This window comes from Ambystoma mexicanum, chromosome 3q (assembly GCF_040938575.1).
Source record: "Ambystoma mexicanum isolate Mex_15411 chromosome 3q, UKY_AmexF1_1, whole genome shotgun sequence".
Classification (NCBI taxonomy): domain Eukaryota; kingdom Metazoa; phylum Chordata; class Amphibia; order Caudata; family Ambystomatidae; genus Ambystoma; species Ambystoma mexicanum.
In genome coordinates, this window is record NC_090926.1 from 3,401,674 (window position 1) to 3,424,888 (window position 23,215).

The following is a 23,215-nucleotide window of genomic DNA, read 5'->3' on the forward strand; positions in this document are numbered from 1 at the left end:
AATTAATAGTAATGAAAACTTCACTTCTCCTTTTTCTACTGCTGACTTTGTAATTTTTTAATTGTATCGTTTGTTAAACAGAAGCATATACTAGGATGTTTTTAACATCTATTTATTCTTTTAGCTTGTAAGAATCTGTATATTTTGATGATATTATGCTAAAATACATGTTCTTCTATCAATGTGTATGTTCTGTCAAACTGCGTGCCTGGTAGCTAAAGATGTACATTAAATAATGGGAATGAATGAATGATTTTGTGTTGCTGAAATTGTTTTTGTCCCTTGTTAGGCCAGCCCAGCTAACCACGGTGGGGAAACGATGCTGCCTCTGGATACAGGATCTGTGCATGGACCTGCATAACCTGGAGCGCATGCGTGGCGACTTACGATTCAGAGGGGTGAAGGGTACCACCGGCACACAGGCTAGTTTCCTGCAGCTCTTCGACGGAGACCACGACAAGGTAAGAGAACCTGCCTCCCTGGTAAAAACAAGCGTTGGAGAATGAACTGTATTTGTATTTACATCTCTAAGATTCCCAGAAATTCTCTTTCACTGTAGTTTACATTTAAAAAAGTTTGTTGGTGCTTTTTTTAATAATTGTAGATGAAGGGGAAAAATCAATCCTACTAAGTGCAGCACAGCTTCTCTGACCAAGCCCCTCCTTGTCGATGGTCTCCAGTATTTTTCGAGGCAATATACAAACATGTGCACTTGGAACTTTGAACAATTACAGTAATTTCATGCAAGTTTATCCTATTGCTTAACCATAGCACCCTTAAATCGGTGCCTGTCCCTTAATTGTGCGTGCACAGCCAGCCCACTATTACCCACACGCCTTACATTACAGAACTAGAATGCGACTTCAAGTGCTTCTGTCCGACTATATTGGGCAGGGTGGGAACATTTCCTTATGCAGGCATTGTTGTTTCTACTGGTAGTCTGTGCCAGTGTTCAAAGGAGTGCTTTAATTTTGTCCTAGGTAGTTGCTGTAGTCTTGGGCGGTATTGAAGATCTTTCCTATACATAGCTCGAGCAAGTTCTTAAAAAACAAAACTATGGTTCAGGAGTTATGCATTTACTACTTACCTTCCATGAAGAGTAATCCTGCCAATTGTGATGAGGTTTCTTTAGCGCCTGGAGACTGCCCTTGGGTGGTATCGGTGCGTGGTATAAATCAACATAACATAACGAGGACAATGCATGACACAGGGCCGAGACCTTTGGCCTATATGCATAACTCCACGAGAAGCACATTAATGACCGTTTAAGAGGGGTTTCAGAGCATAAACTGGTAAGGGTGTCTGAGAGATTGGTCAAAGACTCCAATGTAAACTGTTTGCAATGTTAAAGTTAACATGGCTGAGCCAGTTCGACTTGGATTCGGGAGGAGGGTAGGCTTGGCGTGAAGTACAGGTAACAAGATCAAACTCTATTAAGGAACAGAGATCCACGCAGGGAAGTACAAAAATCTACTATTAAACACACAGGTAATCCTACACAGCTCGTAAGTAAAATCATTTTTAAATCTATGTACAGTCAGTCTGATGTCTATTCTTGGTTAGGAGAATCATGGATATTTCACTTAAAGATTGGTATGTTTACAAATAATCTATCTTTGAATGTCTTTATATTTTCTGTTCTGCAGATTTAATTAGAAACTTTTGCTCTTGAGAGAGGGTATATCCCGAAACGCGTCAAGCTCATTTACTTTTCATTTTTTTGAGATTTGACTTGTATGTATTTGTATTTATTTTAATAGTATAGCGCACCTGGCCCGGGGGCATCTGGGCGCATTTCTTAGGAGGGTTACAGTTACATATATTTACATAATGTTACAGAGACAAAAAATTAAATATATTTACAGTTACATGTATTTACATAATGTTCCAGAGACAGAACAATTGCCTATATTACAGAGTATTACATAGATGTTGCATCTTACCTAAGCGTTGCATAAGGCATAGATGGTTGAATACAGGTGATATTTACAGCAGTATAACCAAACGGTGCATAGCTAAAAGTTGGTTAGGCAAGTATGTGGTGGTCCTGCACTACGAGCCAATTTTTAACTTTACTTCTGAAGGCATGGTAGAAGGGTTTAGTTCTGAGTGGGCTAGGAAGAGAGTTCCATAGCCTTGCGGCAAGTCCCCGGAAGCTACTGCCCCCGCCTTCTGAAGCTTGAACCTCGGTAATAGGAGGCAGTGTGCTTGGGCTGCTCTATGGGGCCAATCTGAGGTGTTGCGTGTGAATAGGTTAGACAAGTATATCGGAGCCTGCTTGGCTGGAGCGGCATTTATGCGTGAGTGACAATGATTTAAACGCAATTCTTTGGGAGACAGAGAGCCAATGCAAGTTACGTCTGATATCCGAGATATGGTGGTTTTTGGGGATGTTCAGAGCTGCCCTAATGGCTTTATTTTGTGTTACTTGTAGTTTGTTTATATTCCGTTGGCTAGTCCCTATATAGAGCGTGTTGCAATAGTCGAGTTTCGACAGTACAAGGGTTCTAGCTAGGGTGGTGCAGTTGGTGGAGGTAAGGAATAGTCGACAGGTGGTGATGAGTTTGCAAGTGTATGCTCTGGAGGAGATTATGGCTTTAGTTGTCTAGTTAAAGACAGTGTGGAATCTAGCTATATGCCCAGTGTTTTAGTGTTGTTAGATACCTTAATGGTGTTTCCATAAATGATGATAAATGATGAGTGAGTCAAAAGCAGAATCCAACTTGTCGAGTCTCGGTTGAGACCCAAGGAGTAGTAACTCTGTTTTGTCGTCGTCCAGACAAAGCCTGTGTTGGACCATCCAGGCCTGAATGACCAGATAGATATAATTCAAAGCTTTGGAATCTACTTTGTGTTTTCCAGTGATGGGGAGGAGTATTTGGGTGTCATCCGAGTAATTTGTGTAGATGACACCCAAATAGTCAAGCATATCGAAAAGGGGTTTTGTGAACACATTGTAGAGTGTTGAAGATTCACACGATCCTTGTGGTACTCCGAATCATACTGGTGATGGTTCAGCTGAGGCCTTTGGGGAGAAGACCCTCATTGATCTATTCTCAAAGAAGGAACTAATCCAGGAGGTGGCTTTGACTGGGAAATGAGCTGAGCATTTAAGATAGTTAAAGAGTATTTGATGATTGATCAAATGCTGGCGATAAGTCAAGCAGTAGGAGGAGGGACAGCTTGCCCATGTCTTTTAGGTTTTCAATTTGAGTTTTCAGATATATCGGAGCCGTTTCAGTTCCATGCCTTGGTCTAAAACCTGATTGTCTCAGGCCAAGGATGTTGTTAGATTCGAAGTAGTCCTGGATCTGCAGGTAAACTGCTCTGTCCAGGATTTTGAGCAGGAATGGGACGGTGGTGATCGGCCTATAGTTGGAGAGGGTGTTTGGGTCTAGTGATGGTTTTTTCAGTAGTGGTAGAACCCAGGCGTCTTTGAGGTTGTTTGTCACGATGCCAGTTTTAATGAGGCATTTATTAAGGTAGTAATGAATGGTGCTAGTTCTGTCGTCGCCTCTTTTGTTTTTTTTAACATCTTTTTATTGACATTTTAGGCTAACATACCAATAGACACCAAAAAAAAAAGGAAGCTCGAGTATGTACAGAAATTATATAGCAGGAATCCTCCTCTACAGCGGCAGGTCAGGCTTGGATATGACTATCATATATTAAATATTGGCTTCTAAAACAAAAACAATCCAGCAGTCCTACTGTACAGTCATTAAATACACTTAAACATGAGCAATTCCTCATTCGTTCTAAAGAGTTACCTCCCCAAAAACTGGAACCCTCCACCCCCCCCCCCCCAAACACAATAACACAAATGGCACAGTAAGATTGATACATAACATTTGTGCAGATAGGCCTCCATCATTAAGTTTGTCAACATAATCCTATAAGCAGCGTAATGGATACATTAAGAGTTTTACAGACTCGCCCAACAGGCAGGGAAGGGACGGGCTCAGGAGATGGATTCGTCATCGCTGTCTCGGGTAGTTAATAGGTAATTACGCTGTGGGGCCCAAATGTCTTTGGGTCTGCTTGTCGCAGGCACAGATCGAATGTATTGTTCCTCGGACTCTTGCACATACAGTAAGTCTTTCAGCCAAGTCTCATGATTTGGGGCTGTTTTAGCTTTTCAGACCCGAAGAATGGTCCTCTTAGCCACTGCACCTGCAACAGCTACAAAGCGACGGGTCCTCACTGATGTCTTACCTATGTCTCCCAGCAAGTATTTAAGCGGCGTTGCAGGTATGGAAAGGCCAACAATGTCTCTAACTGTCTTGGCAACTTCTTCCCAAAATGCTCTGACCGGGGGACAGTTCCAGTACATATGTATAGAGTTTGCCATACAGGAATTACATTTGGGGAACCTAGCTTGCAATGTCGGGTCACATTTGGAGGCCTTGTGAGGCGTGATGTGCAGATGATTCAGGATCTTAAATTGTATTAATCGAAAGTTGGCATTGAGCGAGATGTCTTTAGTGAATTGACAATATTTGGACCATTTAGCCTCATCAATGCCAATTCCCAAGTCCTGTTGCCATCTTTGTTTCATATGATTCTTTGAGGGGGTATATACCTATGCTGCCCTGTAAAGACTAGATAGCGTGCCTGTAAACCCCTCTTGTGTCATTGTAGCCGTAATGAATTGGTGAGGTTCTGGGACATCAGGAAATGTGGGCCACATTTTCTTGCGTGCAGCTTTTAGCCGATAGTATTGTAGAGTAATGACCAGCCCGGCACCCAGTCTGTCCTGCACAAACTGTAACGTAGCAAACTTCCCCCGCAGTAAAGATCTCCTAGCCTCATCTCCTTACCAGGGTCCCATCTTTTTTGGAGAGCAGTGTCAAACGAGGGTTCCAGTCCAGGGTAATGTCACAGGGAGGAAACGGCCAAAAAGGGGTTTCACACCCTACTTTAGAAAACAGGGATGACCAGGCTCGGACAGTAGAGGCAACCGGATCTATATCCGTAATTTTACCTTTAGCCATGGTAAACGGCATCGCCTGAATATTGGAAGGGGCCGCTGCAAACTTTTCAGCACGCACTGGGCATGTGGTTCAGCTGTGGTAGCCCAGTAACGCGCATAATGCGCCTGCGCCGCGTGATAGTATAACAAATAATCAGGGGCATTCAGACCACCAGTTTCATACCTTTCACATATTTTGGGCCAATTTAGCCTAACCACCCCCACCCCCCCCCCCAAACAAAAGCGGTGGAGAGTTTTTGCAGTTTTTGAAAGATATCCCTTCCCGGCCACACAGGGAAACCACAAAACAAATGGAGCAATTTAGGAACCACAACCATTTTAAGCAGGGCAACTCGGCCATATATAGATATTGGCAAAGCTCCCCAAATTTTAAGTTTGTGTTCCAGGGCATGTAGGTAGGCTTCGTGGTTATTTGTAAGCAGTGTTAGTCTATCAGTAGATAATACTATACCCAGATAGCGCGCAGTGTTGGGGGACCATTTACTGGTTAACGCAGGGGACTGAACGGTGGCTGGAGTCAGCAGGATTACCTCAGACTTAGCTCGATTTATTTTATAGCCCGAGTAGGTGGAAAAGGTGGAGATCGTATTCATAATAGGGGGAAGGTGTGTTTCAGGGTATTGTACAAAAATCATGGTATCATCTGCATATAAGGAGAGTAGCTGTGGGGAACCTCTGATACGGACACCCCTCCATGTATGTTCATGTCTGATCTTGGCCGCCATACCTTCAATAGTGAGGGCAAAAATAAGAGGGGAGAGCGGACAACCTTGGCGAGTGCCTCTCTATAATAGGAAGGGGGAAGATATAGTATTGTTTGTTCTTACCCTTGCAGTCGGCTGATTGTAAAGGACTCGTACATACCCTAAAAATGAAGGACCAAAACCAAGTTTGGCTAAAATCAAGAACATATAGTTCCATGAAACAGAGTCAAATGCCTTTTCGGCATGGAGTGTGATTGCTGCAGCTTTAGCTTTGGGATCCAATAGTGAGGTAATGGCAAAAAATCTTCGCAGATTCAGCGCAGTTGAACGTGTTGGAATAAAACCCGACTGTTCAGTGTGAATCAATTTGTTAATGAATGGGGTCAGGCGGTTAGCTATGGCTTTGGCATAGATCTTCGTGTCAGCATTAATGAGGGATAACGGGCGGTAAGATGAGGGATCCTGAGGGGGCTTGTGAGGTTTAAGCAAAACAGAAATCACAGCTTCCTGCATTGTGGTAGGTAGTATGCCTCTCTCCAACGCATCCTCCCAGACTGCAAGAAGCCTAGGGGCAACCTCTGCCTTGTATGTTTTGTAGAAATCAACTGGAATCCTGTCCGATCCCGGAGCTTTCCCAGCTCGCAAGTCGGCAATAGCCTGCTCTATTTCTTCAATCGTAAGGGGGAGGTCCAGCTTCGCCCTATCTTCCTCATCTAGACCCAGCATCGGTATAGAATCGACATAGGTCTTGAGGCTTTCCACCTCGACTGAGTCTGCATTGGCGTATAGTGAAGTGTAGAACAGTTTGAACACCTCATTAATTGCTTAGGGGGCTGTGTGAACCAGACCAGTAGAGTCCACGATACTGGTGATATGTCTCGCACCCATCTCGGCTTTAATTAGAGCCGCCATGGATTTGCTGGACTTATTCCCTTCTCCATATCTTCGTGCCCGAATGGGTTGAGAAATGAACAGCAGTTCTCTATCGGCTAGAGATTTGAATAAGTCCATTTGGGCTTGAATTTTGAGTAGGTGCTCTCTCCCTACATTGGTAGACTGCTGGACCTCGAGATTACGGAGTTCTATCTCAGCCTGTGTGAGTTTGTGCCTTATGTCCCTCAACATACCATAGGATGTTCCCATCAACTGACCTCTAAGCCACACTTTGAACGCCTCCCAGACAGATTGCAAGGATTGCACTGATCCTTGGTTACGAAGAAAAAAGTCTTCGATTTCGAGTCGGAGAGGTTCTATAACTGAATCATCCCTCAGCATATCAGGGGGCTTACGCCAGGCTCTCATTGAATGAGTTACATTCTTTGGACTCAGCCATAAAAGAACCGGAGAATGGTCTGACAATGTTCTGGGAAGGATTACACAACGTTCCACATCAGCAATCAACCCTGGTGACCATAGCCAATAATCAATTCTCGAACTGGAGCCATGAGCTCAGGAGTAGAACGTAAACTCACGCTCTAGTGGGTGCATTTCACGCCAAGTGTCAACCAGTGGTAGAGTAGCCATCGCCTGCTTCAGTGTCAAAGCCATTTTTGTATGGTGCCTACGATGACCCGTAGAGTGATCAAGACTCCGATCAAAAATTAAGTTCAAATCCCCTCCCCACATCACAGTTGCGGTGCCCAAAGGGGATAGATGCTCTACTATCCGCTGGTAAGAAGTCGGGGTATCTAAATTAGGGCATAGGTACTAACAATGATAACCTCCTGATAATTTAATTGCCCCCAAATAATCACATAACGCCCTTCATCATCTGCAACGGACTTGGTCATCCGAAAACTGAGGCGTTTGTGCACAATTGTAAGTACTCCCCTGGCCACTGTGGAGTAGTTCGTGGCCACCTGCAGAGGCCCCCAGTTCCGCGCAAATGTGTCGGCGATCTTTTTTGTGGCATGAGTCTCTTGCAAAAGGAGAACGTCCACCTTATTGCTATTAGCGTATGCGAATACCTTTCTAGCCTTAATTAGGTGGGCCAGTCCCCTAATGTTCCAAGTGAGCAATTTAATTACTTGATCTTTAGTCGCCATCTGGGACAGTGACTGGGAGCAACATAGGATTGAAGACACTTGAATCTAGCAATAAGTTATAGATATTACTGGTATCCATGCTCATAGTGCTGAGATCATATACTTGACATGAATCATACTGCACGCTAATAAGTTCAGAGTCACTCATTCTGCGCCATTGTGCCACATGCATCAGAACTCGTAGGCAACAGGCCCAATAGTATCCCCGCCCCCCTCCCTCACTATCCCCCCAACTGGACAGTGTAAACCCCAAACTTAACTGCAACATTTGCAACACGTATCAGGGCGGCACTAGTTGGTGGGTTTATCTCTGTCCCCCCACCGACCCGACCAGTCTGGTGGTCACTGCGCCATTATCGTCCGAATATAGTTGACAATTTCTCAAGTATCTAAGCTGGACTGGGCATTTTTGTCTCCCTGTGTTTGCGGAATATTAAGTTCTATATACTTCATGGCATCCTCCGGTGCTTCAGAGTCTTGCCCTGGTACTGTAGACGCAATTTGGCAGGAAAAAGCATTACATATGGGACGGAGCAAGCTCTTAACACTTTCTTGACATGGTCAAAGGTGCGACGCGCTGCTTGCACACTGTTTGAAAAATCAGGATATATGTGTACCCTACTTGAATCGAACAGCAACGTGCCCTTCTCTCTAGAGAGGCGAAGAATCATGTCTATGTCGCGATAATTTAGGAACCGAGAAATAATGCGGGGCCCCAGACTTAGGAGGTACAGTCATAGATCGATGAGCCCTCTCAATTCAGAAGTGTTGTAAGAATTGGGCCTCTGGGAAGACCGATCGAATCACCTCTTCGAGGTACACTTCCCTTGAGGTGTTTATCTGCTTTTCAGCCAGACCGACTACTCTTACATTATTGCGGCGGGACCTCGATTCAAGGTCATCACATTTCATTGGCACCTGCAAAAGGCTCTTCTCTAGGGAGTCTCCTTACTGTGGCTCGCTGTCACATCCTCTAGTACACCAACTCGATTCTCAGCTTCAGACATTTGTGTGCTCACTTTGTGCAGGTCAGCCTTGATGAATGCCATTGTGGTCTCCATGTCATCCAGCTTGGAGTTTACTGTTGCAAACCCAGCTTGGAGGGCTACCATGTACGAGTCAGGTGTACCATCTGCCGGGCCCGGGAGCCCCGAACGACCATCCTGTATGTTTTCCTCGCTCCTGCCCTCCTGCGTTGCGTTGGTAAAGGCATCCATAGGGCCTTTCCTGTTGGCCCTACTAACCCTGGTCATACCCTCTGCGCTGGTGCCCCGGAAGCTCGGCAGCAGGACTCAAGCCGCGTCCCGGCGATGGGGAGAATATGGCTTCCCGCGACCCAAACACACGTCTGTGCCTATATGGGAGGAAGACTGGTAATGGCAGGTAGTGGTTGCAGGGTCTACATGCTCCCAACACTAACCAATCTCCTAAGCACACTTTGCACAGCGCAGTTCTCAATAGCGGCGACCACCGATGGGCGAACTCCCCACTCGATTGAAGGTCAGAGCAACTAGTTGAGTATACAGGTGGGCTGTGTACCAAGTCCTTTCATGTAGAAATTCCTCCTACCTGAACAGCAGCCTGAGACAGGCGTCTGGGGTGAGGGGGGGGCACTCAGCGCACCCAGCAGGCCTGCCCGCAGCCTGGGGGGCAAAATCTCTAATCCAGACACAACAAGAAGGCCCGCAGGGGGTCCTCCCCCATGCAGCAAGCCACTCGACCCCCTCAGGGCAGGATGAAGTCCATGCTCGAATCGTGCTCTCCTGTGTTGGTGTTTCCCGGGTATCCGGGAGGATCAGGGCCGCCCCAAGTAGAGCCCCAAGTCACAGACAGCAGCAAATCCGGCCGATGCCGCAGCCAGCAGCCAGCAGCAAAGGCCACAGGCCCCCGCCTCCGCAATAGGACCAGAAGGAAAGTGGGTGGGGCAGGCCACCGCAGCGCCAGCTCTCCAGACGGGAGCCGCCGGGCGTCCACACCGCTTCCCGTATGCTCTGGAGGGGATTCACCAACCGGCGCCGGCCGATCAACACAGCACCCACACTCCAACTCTCCCCCGGGAGGAAGGCGCTGAACCGCAGGACAATAGAGATGCAGTCCCACCTGCCCGCTCACAATCGGGGGCGGGAGGTCCGTAATGTCTGCCCGAATTCACTACAGGGATTCAACTCGCTGCCAGCAGAGGCCCCCTTAATCCCTCAGCAGCCCGGGGCCGACACCAGAAACCAGGGCAGATTTCTAAATCATCCGTGGCCACGCAGACAGGACCCGGAGGGGCAGGAGACCCAGTAAGGCCGCAGCCCGCTCACAGGGAGCCCGCTGCCACTTCAGGATGATGAATCTCTGCAGCCGTCCAGCACTGAGCCGCCGAAGATGAAACAAGCGGCGCAACAGGAAATTAGACACACAGCCCACGCCAGCTTCAGTAGTCTGTCACCCAAAATTCATAGGATATCAGCAGGGATCTTCTGACACCGGCGCAGCTTCTCACTCGGGCTGCCATATTAGTCGGCGTCCCACAGCACCACCCTTCATCGCCTCCTTAATGATACGGGCTGGGTATGTGTCTCCCTGACGGTTGGAGGGTTTAAGTTTTAGAATACTTTCTACCTCTTTGATCGAAAGTGGTGAAAAATTGAAAGGCTTGTGCGTGTGTTGGGTGGGGTCTGAGATGCTAACTGGTGTGCTATGGTGTGAGTCTGTTGCCAAGTTTATTTTTTTTATCGTTGATTTTATTTTGGAGACTGGTAACTTTATCAAGTAAAGCTTTTTGGATGTTAGCGCACCAAGTACTGTCTTTAGTACAGGTATCGATGGGCACTGCTGGAGATTCAAGTTCTTTGAGTAGCTTAAAGAGTTCTTTCGTACTCGATTTTGCTTGAGAGATCCTATTGTTGTAAGCATCTTTTTTGGTTTGGAAAATTGCCTCTTTGTAAGTGAAGGATGCTATTAGAAGGCTGGTCTTGTTGGCATCCGTCGGAAGGCTTTTCCAACGGGACTCTGCATGTTTTTTTTCCTTACGTAATGTTCTAAAATATGGAGTAAACCAGGAATTAAGATGAGCATGTTTTTTGGATTTCCGTAGTTTAAGTGGGGCAATGTTATTAATGGCTTTGAGAATGGTTTGATTGTATATCTCGACTAGCGCCGTGGGGTCAGCATGTGACTCTGTGGCATTGTTTATGATGGGTAATATTAGTGGAAGCAGCTTCTCACTAGTTATGTCATTTTTATTTCTGGTGCAAGTAGGTGGGGCATTGTCCTGTTTGGAACTGGCTTTATCGGCGTTAATGGTGAAAGTGATCAGTTGGTGATCTGACAATGCAGAGGGAGTATTGGACATGATGTTGATGCTGCAATTAAGGTCTACAATCCAATCGAGGGTCCTCTCTTTGATGTGGGTAGGTTCATGGTTGCGGTGGGTGAAGCCAAGTTCTGTGATGGTTTTGGCAATGTCAAGAGCTTTATGATCTTTGACATCTTGGAATCCGAGATTGAGGTCACCTAGTAGAATGATTTGTGAGTTTGGCTTGGTGTTGGCAGATAGGAGGGTAGTAATGTCTTCTGCGAACGTGGAGACTGGACCCAGTGGTCTGTAGATGAGGTGCATGGTTAAAGTTTGGGTAGTGGAGATGGGGATTTTGACGGATAAGAGCTTGGCTGAGGGTAGATACTGACTGGGTATAGGTCTGAGGTCTAAGGAGCTTCTAGAGATGAATGTAAAGCCTCTGCCTTCAGATTGGTTGGCGTTTCTGTCGCATCTGGTAATGGTGTAGTCATTGGGGATGGTGAGTGAAAGGGATGATCCTGCTGCAGCATGTAGCCATGTCTCAGTAATAGCTAAATAATCAAGGTCTTGCATTGTGAGAAGGTCTGCAATATTTAATGCATGTGCTGGGAAGGACCTTGCATTGATTAGAGCACCCTTAATATTGGTAGCTTTTTGAGTGGTGGTTGAGAGTTCCTTGGGCAGGATGCATTTGGTGGGTCTTATTTTAGGCATGTTGGCTGGGTTGATAGCTGTGTTGAGTTTTATTGGAGAGGGGGTGGATTTGAATGCTAGCGGGGCTCCTGGTAGGAATCTAGAGCCTAGTCTAGAGTTTCTAAGATTCAGAGCGCATGGTAGATTTGGTGTGGGTTTGGTATCAAAATGTTCTAGCCATAGAGCTGGTGAATTTAATTAGGGGTTATGTGGTAGAATTGCAGACAGGGGTGTAGTATTAGTGATGGATTAATGTACTGATGGCAGGAAGGTTGAGGGTGGCATGCGGTTTGCTGGGGTAGCCAATTACTCCTGGTAGGCATGTCATTTTCAGTAAGTTATTCAATGGTAACGTAGGTTGGGTAAGTATGCTGGTGTTGGATGTGGTCATAATTGGCATTAGTAGATAGCAACAAAGAGGTAGTATATAACGTATTATGGAGAACATGTACATAATAAGGTGGTGTGTGAATGCTCTATGAATCATGTCAAATCATATGTCAAAATGCCTGGGGTGCAATTCAGATCAATAAAGATGCATCAGAATGCAGTGTGCGCAATCCAAGTTAGTAATGCACACCCAGGAAACTGTGGGGCGCTATTCCAGTTGGTAGGGTACACAAAGACTACAGCGGGGTGCAGATTAAATCAGTAAGGCACATAGAGAAAGCATTGGGGCTTTGCAGTTCTAATCAATAGACACACTGGAAATGGTGCAATTCTCCTCAAATAATGTATTTAGGCGTAATTGAAATCACTAAGCACATATAGCGTGCAATGGGGGTGCTATTCTGATAAGTAGGGCACATGAATAGTACAATGGGGTGTGAGTCCAATCAGTAGGCATGCAAAGAAGGCATTGGATCAAATCAGTAAGGGGCACACGTAAAATGCCATGGGTAAAATTCGAAGCAAACAAAGCATTGGGTGCATTTCAGAACCGTAAAGCCCCCTAGAATACAATGGGACACTATTCAGATTAGTAGGGCACACATAGCACATAGAATACAGTATATCAACAGAGGGGAAGCAGCATGCATAGTGCAGGTAGACGGCCACCGTTATTAACTGAGGCACAGGTGAGTAATAGTCCCACTGTCTGTATAGGCAAAATTACCTGGCCGTGCGTTAGTTGGGCGAGAAGCAGCCCATTTGATGGTCGGGCAGTGCCTAGGATGAACCGTCTCGTTTGATGCACAATTCAATAACGATGCAAATGCAGGTCAAGCAATGGCTCAACAAATTGGACGTCAAAATGGGCAGACATTCTCCAGAGTTTCAGGCAATACAGATGAGTCAAGTGAACATCAATGTATGTAGTTTTAAAGGGTATGGAGACAACTGCATCTAGGAATTGGCCAGTGAGTACAGGGCCTGTAGGCGTCGCAGTGGCACAGTGCACTATGATGATGGCTTTGGTCACCTTAGGAAGGCCAGGGCGGGCTGTTATTGGGCGCGCATGTGCCCCAGGTGGTTTAACGGTAACTGCCAGAGGATGCAGATTGGCTGGCACTCGCAGGGTGATTACGGTGCAAAGGTCAATTAGAAGCAAGCAGATGTTATGAGGCCCAGTAGATGCCAATGTTCGATAACCTTGGGGGGTGTAGGTAGGTTTATGGCAGCAACTATATAGCATATAATAGCGTTTTATAGGTACGCAGTGGGTGGAATACACAAGCAGTGACGAAACAGATTGAAATAAGTACAATAGAGCAACAGCTCGGTTTACCAGAGGTCGATGTGACTGGCATCAGGTCGCACCTCGCGGCTCGAGAGCGGCGAGACCGGCAGAGACAGACTCCAGCATTATGTGTTGGGCCTTGAGTGGGTGGGTCGGCTCGCGCCTTCTGGTGTTGCAGGCCGGGGGAAGTGGGCCTTCGGGCCAATCGGCGCATGCAGCGTTTGGGGTCAGCTGCTGGGGTTGCCTAGCACCCAGTAAACAAAAATACAGCGGCGGCCATCTTAACGCTTGCCACGTAGCTCAGTGATTCTTGCAGTTTCACTGTAAGGCTACATGAAACTGCTCGTTAGCATGAGGGACAAAGGCAGAGAGGAGGCAGATGCACATGGGCATCAGAAGGATTAGATACCTTCACAAAAAATACTTTGTTGATGAGGGCTTCTCTGCAGTGTAGGTCGGCTGATGAGGGAGAGGGCTCCAGGGTTTATGGTCATTGCATTGAAAAATATGCATCGAAAAGACAATGCATCGTAAACTATTAATCGAAAATAAATGCATTGGAATTCTATGTTTTACATTAAAAGTACATATCCATCGAAACTAGTTTACCAAAAATAGCAATGGACAATTTCCATGGATATGTACTCTTAAATACAAAATATAGCATTTCAATGCATATACTTTCTACTTCAAAGGTTACATGGAGCTGTCCAGTGCTGAAATGTCTTTTCTTTTTTTTTTTGTATATTGGGGGGAAAGGGGGAGTTCTGCCCCCAACCCCCATGTCCACCCCCTAAACTCTAACCCTTAATCTAACCCCTAACCCTAATTCTAACCCCAACCCCTGACCTAACCCTTGCCCTAACTTAACCCTTGCCCTACCCTTTATCCTAATTCTAACCCTTGCCCTAACCCTAAATCTATACATTCAAAATAGCATTGAAATCCATCGAATTTTATTCAAAGAAAAGGCAGTTTGATGGAAATGATTTTCAATGAATAAAATTCGATGGAAGCGACTTAGATGCAATTGAATTCGATGAAAAGTCCAGATACTGGGCTCCAGCCCTCCCGATGTCGACGCTGCCACAGATGAAAGAGAAGGCCTACTTTTGATGAATCTGTTAATATACGGACTGCGAATTTTGACTGTTCACAGTATTTTGGTGTGCGTGGGACGGGAGAGTCTTTATATAGGACACTTCATACATGTTTACAGTCACATGGAAGGGGGACAGGGAAGGGAACCATAGAATGAACGTCTCCATCCCCAAGAGCGGAATCCTCCCCTGCAAGGTCCTACCCATGTTACCACCCCTAGGGGGATTATTGGTTAGCTGCCGCAAAACCCAAGCGTTATAGGGAATGTCTCCCTCCTGGGGAGAAGTGACATTATCCAATGATTAGTCATGTCGACTTCCTACATGTGCATCAGCAATGTCTCTCCCTTGTCACACTCCATTATTAGAGGAAGCAAAGTGTGTTCCCTTTTTAACCGCTGCCCCCCCCCCCCAAAAGACCTCTAATGACACCAAGTCATTCGGCTTTTCTTCTCCTTTCACATTTTCCCCACTGATTTCTTTCCTCCTTTTTTCCGGCCTGGTAACTCTTAAAAGCATTCTCTGCTGGGTGCCTGGCTGCTAATTCTAGTCTGTTAACATCGATTTTCAGTACACTTTAATTCGAAGGGATTGTGTCCTCCGACGTATTCCTTATCTTTGATAATTTGTTTCCAGCTTGCTGGCCTCGGACATTTTTTCTGTAGAGGGCGCTGCGCGTCGACGTCCGCCGAGTCGATGTCCCTCGATGACCACTGTATCGGCGCCGACGTCACCATGTCCATAAATAGCCACGCGCTGCGTCCGTTGCTCAGTTCCGTTTTTCCGCGCTTCGTGGGGCCTCGGAACGTCGTTGCTCAGTTCAGTCAGGATAACCCTCTATATCTACTCGAATAAATACCAACTCGTTCTCGATGGCATCTTCATCGGAACCGACGACGCCGCGATCCGGCTTCAAGAAATGTCGAGACTGCGGTAAAAAGATGTCGGTAACGGATCCACACAGGATCTGCTTGTGGTGCTTGGGAGCCGAGCATCATTATTCGGAGTGTGAGGACTGCATGTCCATGACGGCGAAAGCCTTGAAGGAGCGCAAGGGGAAGCTCGATAGAGGTAAGTCAGTCAAAACCTCCTCAAAGGTTTCTTCGGCTGAGTCGAGGCATTTGTCTCCTCGCCGTCAAACATTCCCATTCTAGATCTCGAAGTGGCTCCTACCATTCGTCGAGATCAAGACACTCAAAGAGACGTCAAAGATCCCCTTCCTCGTCGTCTTCTGTTTCCCCAGAAAGGGTCTCCTGTCCCACAAAACACAGCTCTCAGGCTGAGTGGGAGGAATTCAGAAAGAAAATGTTAAGCGTCTTCGAGAAAGCGGCCTCGACCCCCTCGAAGACAGCTGAAGGTGATGCCCCGGGTGAAAAACCCAAAAAATCAAAACGCCGCAAGTCACTGTACCCGGCGAAACATTACACCCGAGAGCGCCACGAGCCATCAGGTCAGAAGGCACCATCTTCGAAGCAGTCGTCGAAGAAACCTTCGACGCATGGATCGGCGCTATCAACGCCGTTGTCGAAGGGTTCTTCAACGCATCGGTCGATCGACTCGACGCCATCGTCGACGCCCACATCGACGCTGATGAAAGAGAAGACCAAAGCTAGTCCACAGCCAACAGTGATTCCAAGTGCCTTCGGCACGACGCCGAGACCGTCGTCATCCTTGAGCAGGATCCTGATCCTCTGGAGTTCTTCGAGACCTCTTCCAGTTTCTCGACGCCGTTCTTGGCGCCTTCGAAGCCGGTCACATCGGCGTCGACGACATCGACGTTTTCTCGCCTAATAATGACGAGTTTGGCTCCTTCTGCCTTAGAGATGGGTTTTACACCATTTCAGAGGTCAGAGTACCCTGGACTATCTTCAATTTATGAAGAGGGGGAAGAAGATTCTGACCAGAAAACATTTGGGTTGCAGAGGACCACACTGCCTATTTCAGAGGATTTCACCTCTGAGGAAAGAAGGTTGAAGGACCTACAGGAGTCACTACATGAGGGCTGGACACTTCCCCAGATGTGGAATTTGTTAAGCCAGACCCAGGGGAACATGCCGAAACACCCTATAGAACCCTTATGGCAAGAATTATTGAATTTATGGGTTGGTCTGCGCCTTTGCCTGTTTTTTCAACAGGATGACCTGACAGACATATTAGACAAAGGTCCACAGGAGGACCCTGTGGTCCCCTTCCATGCAGCCTTACAAAGGAAAATGACATCTAATTGGGAAACTCCTGAAGTTATCCCTGCGGTCAATAAAAGATTGTCAGCCAAGTATAGGGTAGCGGCTGCTGACCCTGAATACTTATCAAAACACCCGACTCCAGAGAGCCTGGTGGTCCAAGCGGCAACTTCATCTAGCAGTAGGACCGCTTACCCTATTGTCCCACAGGATAGAGATGACAAGAGGTACGATTCTATGGCGAAGAAAGTCTTCTCTGCTTGTAGTATGGCATTGAAGTCCATCAACGCCACCTGTACGTTCGCCAGGTTCAGTCACACACTGTGGAAGTGTGCTTCATCAGCGGCTGACTGCATACCCGAAGGAGAGGAAAAGGAAGCCTTCCTTAACATTATTAAAGATGGCAAAGATGCCATGTGCGAGTCACTTCAAACTGGCATTGAGTCCGCTAACAGTATGAGCAGGGCCATGGCGGCAAGTACTGTCATGATACCTACCTCCAAGGAGCCAGGTCCGACCCAGCAACCCCAGAGGCAGGCATCATTTCCCCCAGGGGAGTGCCAGCGGGCCCAAGCTGGGGCCCTTTGGACGCAGTCCTGGCGCCTTAGGCGCCAGGCTCATGTTGGATCTCTGTCCTGGCGCCTTAGGCGCCAGGCTCATAAAGCATGACATGTGTTCAAGTGTTTTAATGTGCACTTACCTGATGCAGACCATGCTGCCACATCCAGGCCCTCTTGAGGCCTGAATAGGAACTACTTTACCTGTGGGACTACTTTCCACCCGGGTGTGGTCGGGGAAGGATACATACCTGATCGGAGGAAGGATACACACTTGGAACTTCTTCCAAAGCTATTTAAACCACACCCGATCAGCAACTCACGCTTCGCGTTGTTCTGCTCCTCGCAGCTGGACGCTCACCGTGTCAGCTCCTGCATCTGGACTTCAGCCACGCCAGTCAGCATCCTGGGTCACCTGCAAAGGGAGACAAGAGACCTACCAGCTAATCTGAACCACGGAGACATCACCAACGATCCTGAAAGGGAAGACATCATTTTTTTAAAACATTTCGTTACGATCGCTGCAGCGCTGCATTTCACTCACCTTTCCTGGGTTCCTCCATCTTCAGCAGCGATCATCCGGATACACAGCCACTTCCCAGAGCCTAGAGAAAAAGACAAGAATAAGAGGTGAGAGAAGGAAGGGAATAGGAAAATCTCAGTTTCCTTCTAATACTTACCTGTTGGGTCATTCCCATTTCATTTCGGGTCTTGCTGCTTCCAAGCATTTTCCGGACCCCGGCCCCTATGGGGAAAAAAGACAAAGACATTAGATGAGCGAATGCAAAAACATTACCTGAGCGCTCATCTAGGACTTACCAGATCTTTACTGGAACTGCACGTTTCACTTTGGGTCGGCGCCATATCTCCGGCATTCCAAACCCCGGCCCCTATGGGGAAAATACATCAACCTTAGCGCTTTGTTGCAAGAAGTCTCCAAAGGAATCTTCATTCATCACCTGAAAAAAGACAATGAACATTATTAATTAAAGCTTGAACTTTTGAACTTGCAACAGAACTTTTACAGCGCCTTACCAGTATAATCAAGCTTACCTGAACTCCCATCCAACCTCAATCCAGTGAAGTAACTGGGTTCAACACGCCCCTGCGTCAGAAGCAGGATGGAGAGCTCGTCCTTTCAGACCCTAAGGTGAGACTTCACGGGGAATCGTGGAAGGGTATCGTGGAGGGTTGGAAGAGAGTGGGAGGCTTGAGCATAACTCTGTCGGTAGGTAATACTCCCTTTTCACGCACAGGGGTATATTCCTACGAGCCGGAGAAGCCAGAGTAGAGGGCCCTTCCTGTCCATCTTCAGAGTCCTGCGCTTCACCATTGAAGAAGCATCAGCACTCGAAGCCAGACCTGCGCCTCCGTGGGAACCAGGTGAGCGTTACAAGTACAACAATCCGCAGGCATGCGTGGTTGCGAAAGTCTGGCTTTGCTCCAGATGTACAGGCGGCCAGACTTTTGAATATGCCCTTTGACGGCTCTTCGTTATTCGGAAAGAAGGCTGATGACAGTCTGGAAAAGTTGCAAACATCTAAAGCAGCAGCAAAATCGTTAGGAGCTGCAATCCGCCAAACTCCTTTTCGCCCCTCAGGAGCCTCTGGAAGAGGAAAGTCCTTTCGCTATTATTCCGCATTCGGGAAAGGCAGAGGACAGCCGGCTCAAAGAGGCCAAAGGAGACCTACCCAAGGTGGACGGGTCAAAAGTATTAAAGCTGCAGCAGCAGGTGCCTCTTTACCCTCTGCATCTGCATCAGCCGCCCCCAAACCACTCTGAGGTCTCTCCACACAAAACACATGTAGGGGGCAGGTTAACTCACCATCTGACGGAATGGCAGGCTATAACGTCAGATGCTTGGGCATTGGAGACAGTTGCCCAGGGTTACGGTCTACCCATTCTACACATCCCTCATTGTCATCCACCGGGGCACAGCTCTCTAAAAGTTCCAGATCCGCGCCTCTTGCAGGAGATCATAGACCTGCTAGAGAAAGGTGCCATAGAACCGGTACCTGTAGCGGACAGGAACAAGGGCTGGTACTCCCCCCCCCCCCCCCTCCCCCCCTCCCCTCCCCTCCCCCCCCATACTTTCTCATACCAAAGAAAGATGGAGGACTGAGACCCATCCTGGACTTAAGAGAATTGAACAAGTTCCTCAGGATGGACAAGTTCAAGATGGTAACTCTCTCTCAGATCAGATCCTTCAGGCCCTCCAGCTCCAGGACGGGCTGGTATCTCTGGACCTTCAGGATGCTTATTTACATGTGCCAATACATCTCAAACACGGGAAATACCTGAGGTTCGCAATTGGCGACTTTCATTATCAATTTTGAGTTCTGCCATTTGGGCTGACCTCCGCCCGAGGGTCTTCACCAAGCTAATGTCAGTAGTGGCAGCGAGTCTAAGGAGGGAAGGGATCCACGTCTACCCCTACCTGGACGATTGGCTGATCAGCGCTGTATCTTCGAAACAAGCCCAGGTCCAGCTAGATTATGTCTGCCACTCCCTTCACAAACTGGGCTTCTCCCTCAATTTAAAGAAGTCAGAGATGATACCATCACAGAGACTCCAGTTCATTGGACCGGTCCTGGACACTTCCCTGGGAAAAGCCTCGCCACCAGAGGCGAGGGCTCAAGATATTCTGCAGATGGTCAACAAGTTCCAAAATGCCCAACGTCTCCCAGCCTTCGACTTTTTGAGGTTGCTAGGCCTCATGGCATCCTGCATCTTCCTTGTGCCAGAGGCTCGCCTGAGAATGAGATCTCTTCAGTGGGCACTGAGAACTCAGTGGTCACAATTCTCAGGGAGAATGACAGATCTCCTCTGGATTCTGGACAAAGTAGCCCGCGACCTTCAATGGTGGGCCTATCCAGAGAACATCTTGAAAGGAGAACTGTTTTGGCAACCATGGCCGGAGATAACAGTAGTCACAGACGCCTCACTCATGGGGTGGGGATCCCACGCTAACGACTTGACCATCAGCGGTCGTTGGTCTCCATCGGAGTCCAGACTACACATCAACCTATTGGAGCTGAGAAAGCTTTCCTGCCATCAGTACAGGGGAGAAATGTCCTGATAATGGCGGACAACACGGTGGCCATGCACTACCTCAACAAAAGAGGAGGCATAGGATCACTGCCACTGTGCAGAGAGGCAATGCAGCTCTGGTTTTGGGCAATTCGGGAAGGAATCGCTCTATCGGCAGTCCACCTAGCCGGAGAGAAGAACTTGACAGCGGACGCTCTGAGCAGGCAGAGCACAGTCTCCCACGAGTGAGAGCTAGCTCAGGAAGTCCTTCAAGAGATCTTCGCCCTTTGGGGAACCCCTCAGGTGGATCTGTTCGCCACAAACACCAACAAGAAGTGCGATCTGTTCTGTTCAAGGGAATTTCCCCCGAGAGGAGCTCTAGGAGACGCGTTCGTAGTGGACTGGGAGTTTCCACTCCTTTACGCGTTCCCACCAGTCCCTGTTATTCCTCAAATGATCAGGAGGTTGAGAAGATTCCAGAAAACCACAATCCTAATTGCCCCGGACTGGGCCAGGAGAATGTGGTACCCGGACCTTCTAGATATGTCCATCTGCCCTCCAATCCGTCTTCCACTCAAAGAGAATCTTCTCTCGCAGAAGGGAGGTCAGGTTCTCCATCCAGACACCAGAACCCTCAACCTTCACGCTTGGCTTCTGAAAGGGTGAGGTACAAGGATTGGGACCTCCCTGATGACGTCATGGAGGTGTTGCTTTCGGCCAGAAGGCCAGCAACAAAGTCTTTATACTGCTGCCGTTGGAACAAATTTTGCAGCTGGTGTAGGGATGAGAATATCAACCCTTTTTCATGTGGTACACCAACGGTATTATCGTTTCTACTCTACTTGGCAAACTCGGGCCTTCAAGTTGGCACTGTAAAAGGCTATCTCGCAGCGCTTTCTATCTTCAAGCGCACTGCGGAGGAACCATCATATTTCAAACTACCTCTAGTGATACAATTTCTCAAGGGATTAACTAATGTCTATCCTCGAAAACCATTCCAGGTTCCCTTATGGGACTTAAATTTAGTCTTAAACTTCCTAATGGGCACTCCATTCGAACCACTTCACTCTTGTGCGCTGAGATTTCTCACGCTTAAAACTGTCCTATTGGTAGCACTAACATCTGCTAGGAGGGTGAGCGAGCTACAAGCTCTCTCTTGTAAACCCCCCACATACAATTTTCCACAAGGACAAAGTTGTCCTACAGGTGAAGCCTAATTTCCTCCCAAAGGTGGTTTCTGAATTTCATATCACTCAGAAAATTACCTTACCTTCGTTCTACCCTCCTCCCCATCCGGGGCTTTTACATCAGCAGAATGGCTAGGATCAGGCAAGCAGACCAACTGTTTGTAGGATACTCAGGTCACAAGTTTGGACTACCCATAACAAAACAAACCATTTCCAGATGGATTATTTTGGCCATTCTGGAATGTTACAAACTGGCAGGGAAAGAGCCACCCCAAAATCTTAGGGCTCATTCAACCAGGGGTATCGCAGCCTCTTCGGCTCTCCAAAGAGGGGTACCGGTCCGAGACATATGTGCGGCTGCCACATGGTCGTCCGCACATACATTCACAAGAGACCAGATTTGGCAAGGCCGTATTACATTCGGTTCATGCGTAAAGGGATACATTTAATTCTACCTCTGATTACATGCCATTGCTATGGGAGTCTATCAAAGATAAGGAACACGTCGGAGGACACAATCCCTTCGAAGAACAAGTTACTTCTTACCTTGTAACGTTCTTTCGACGGGATGTTCCTCCGACGTATTCCTTATCGCCCCTCCCATCCATCCCCGCAGTAATACTTCCCTTGTGGTTGCAGCTTAAGCTCCTTCAAGGTCAATAACCACTTCAGGCATGACTTTTCTTATGCTACAAAACGGAACTGAGAAATGGACACAGCGCGTGGCTATTTATGGTCATGGTGACGTCGGCACCGATACGGTGGCCGTCGAGGGACATCGACTCGGCAGAGACGCGCTGCGCCCTCTACTGAAAAAAATTTACGAGGCCAGCAAGCTGGAAACGTATTATCAAAGATAAGGAATACGTTGGAGTAACATCCCGTCGAAAGAACGTTACAAGGTAAGAAGTAACTTGTTCTTCTATATCGTAACAGAATGCATACCACACACATTCTCTTGAGGCGTGTACTACTTAAAGTTGCCCAATCGTTCAAATAAATTGGAAAGTATCCTGACTGGGTTTAGGTGGGCAAGGCTAAACACTAAAGTTGGCGGTTGAAATTGTAATTTCTACACGCAAGTTGCTTGCACCATAGAGATGTAATGAATGCGTAGTTAATTAAATGTTTTATTCTCCTTGTGTTTAGTCATATTTTCTATTCATTATATACATTTTAGTCATATTGGTAGATGGCAAGTATTTATGTACGTATTTAGGCATCATGACCTAACATCTAGGGAATGTGGGATATATTGTTTGTGGTTTTTTCCCCAAACCTTTACAAAAACATTGTCATGAACCTTCAGACACGGCCCTTGTGGGCCTCCTGGTCCCTGTCACGTCGGGGCTTGCACTCTGTTGTACTACCAACATGGCCGCAAACAGTGAACGCTGCCTGCCAGCCTTCACGTTCATTGTAGCACGCTCGATACATTAGCCACACCCCTGCGCTTCCGCGCGTCTCAACGCTACTGTTAGCTGTGGCTAGACGTGTGCTCCGTAGTTCGCTTTCTCAGAACTTTGTTGCCTTCCTGGTTCCCGGACCCTTGCTTCATTCTATCCCTTCTCCTTCTTACCCAACCTTCTCCCGGAATACGTGCACCCGCCTCCGAGTGCTTTCCTTATTTTTTTCCTGGATTTCCTGGAGTTTACTATCGATCCCGGACAAGAAGCTGAGCGAACACTGGAAGCCGAAGACGGCCGAGCGGGCTTGTACAAGACCCGAAACATAAGGAAGAAAACTTCTGCAACGG

General features: G+C 47.4%; 1 protein-coding gene across 3 annotated transcripts in view; it reads left to right on the top strand.

Moving 5' to 3' along the window:
* Positions 1-23,215, top strand: part of ADSL (adenylosuccinate lyase) — a 262,886-nt gene that overhangs the window by 130,832 nt on the left and 108,839 nt on the right. For all 3 annotated transcript variants that reach the window (XM_069652920.1, XM_069652919.1, XM_069652918.1), the window contains one exon: positions 290-461. In XM_069652920.1, coding sequence (XP_069509021.1) covers positions 290-461 — 172 coding nt within the window. The remainder of the gene's footprint in view (positions 1-289; positions 462-23,215) is intronic.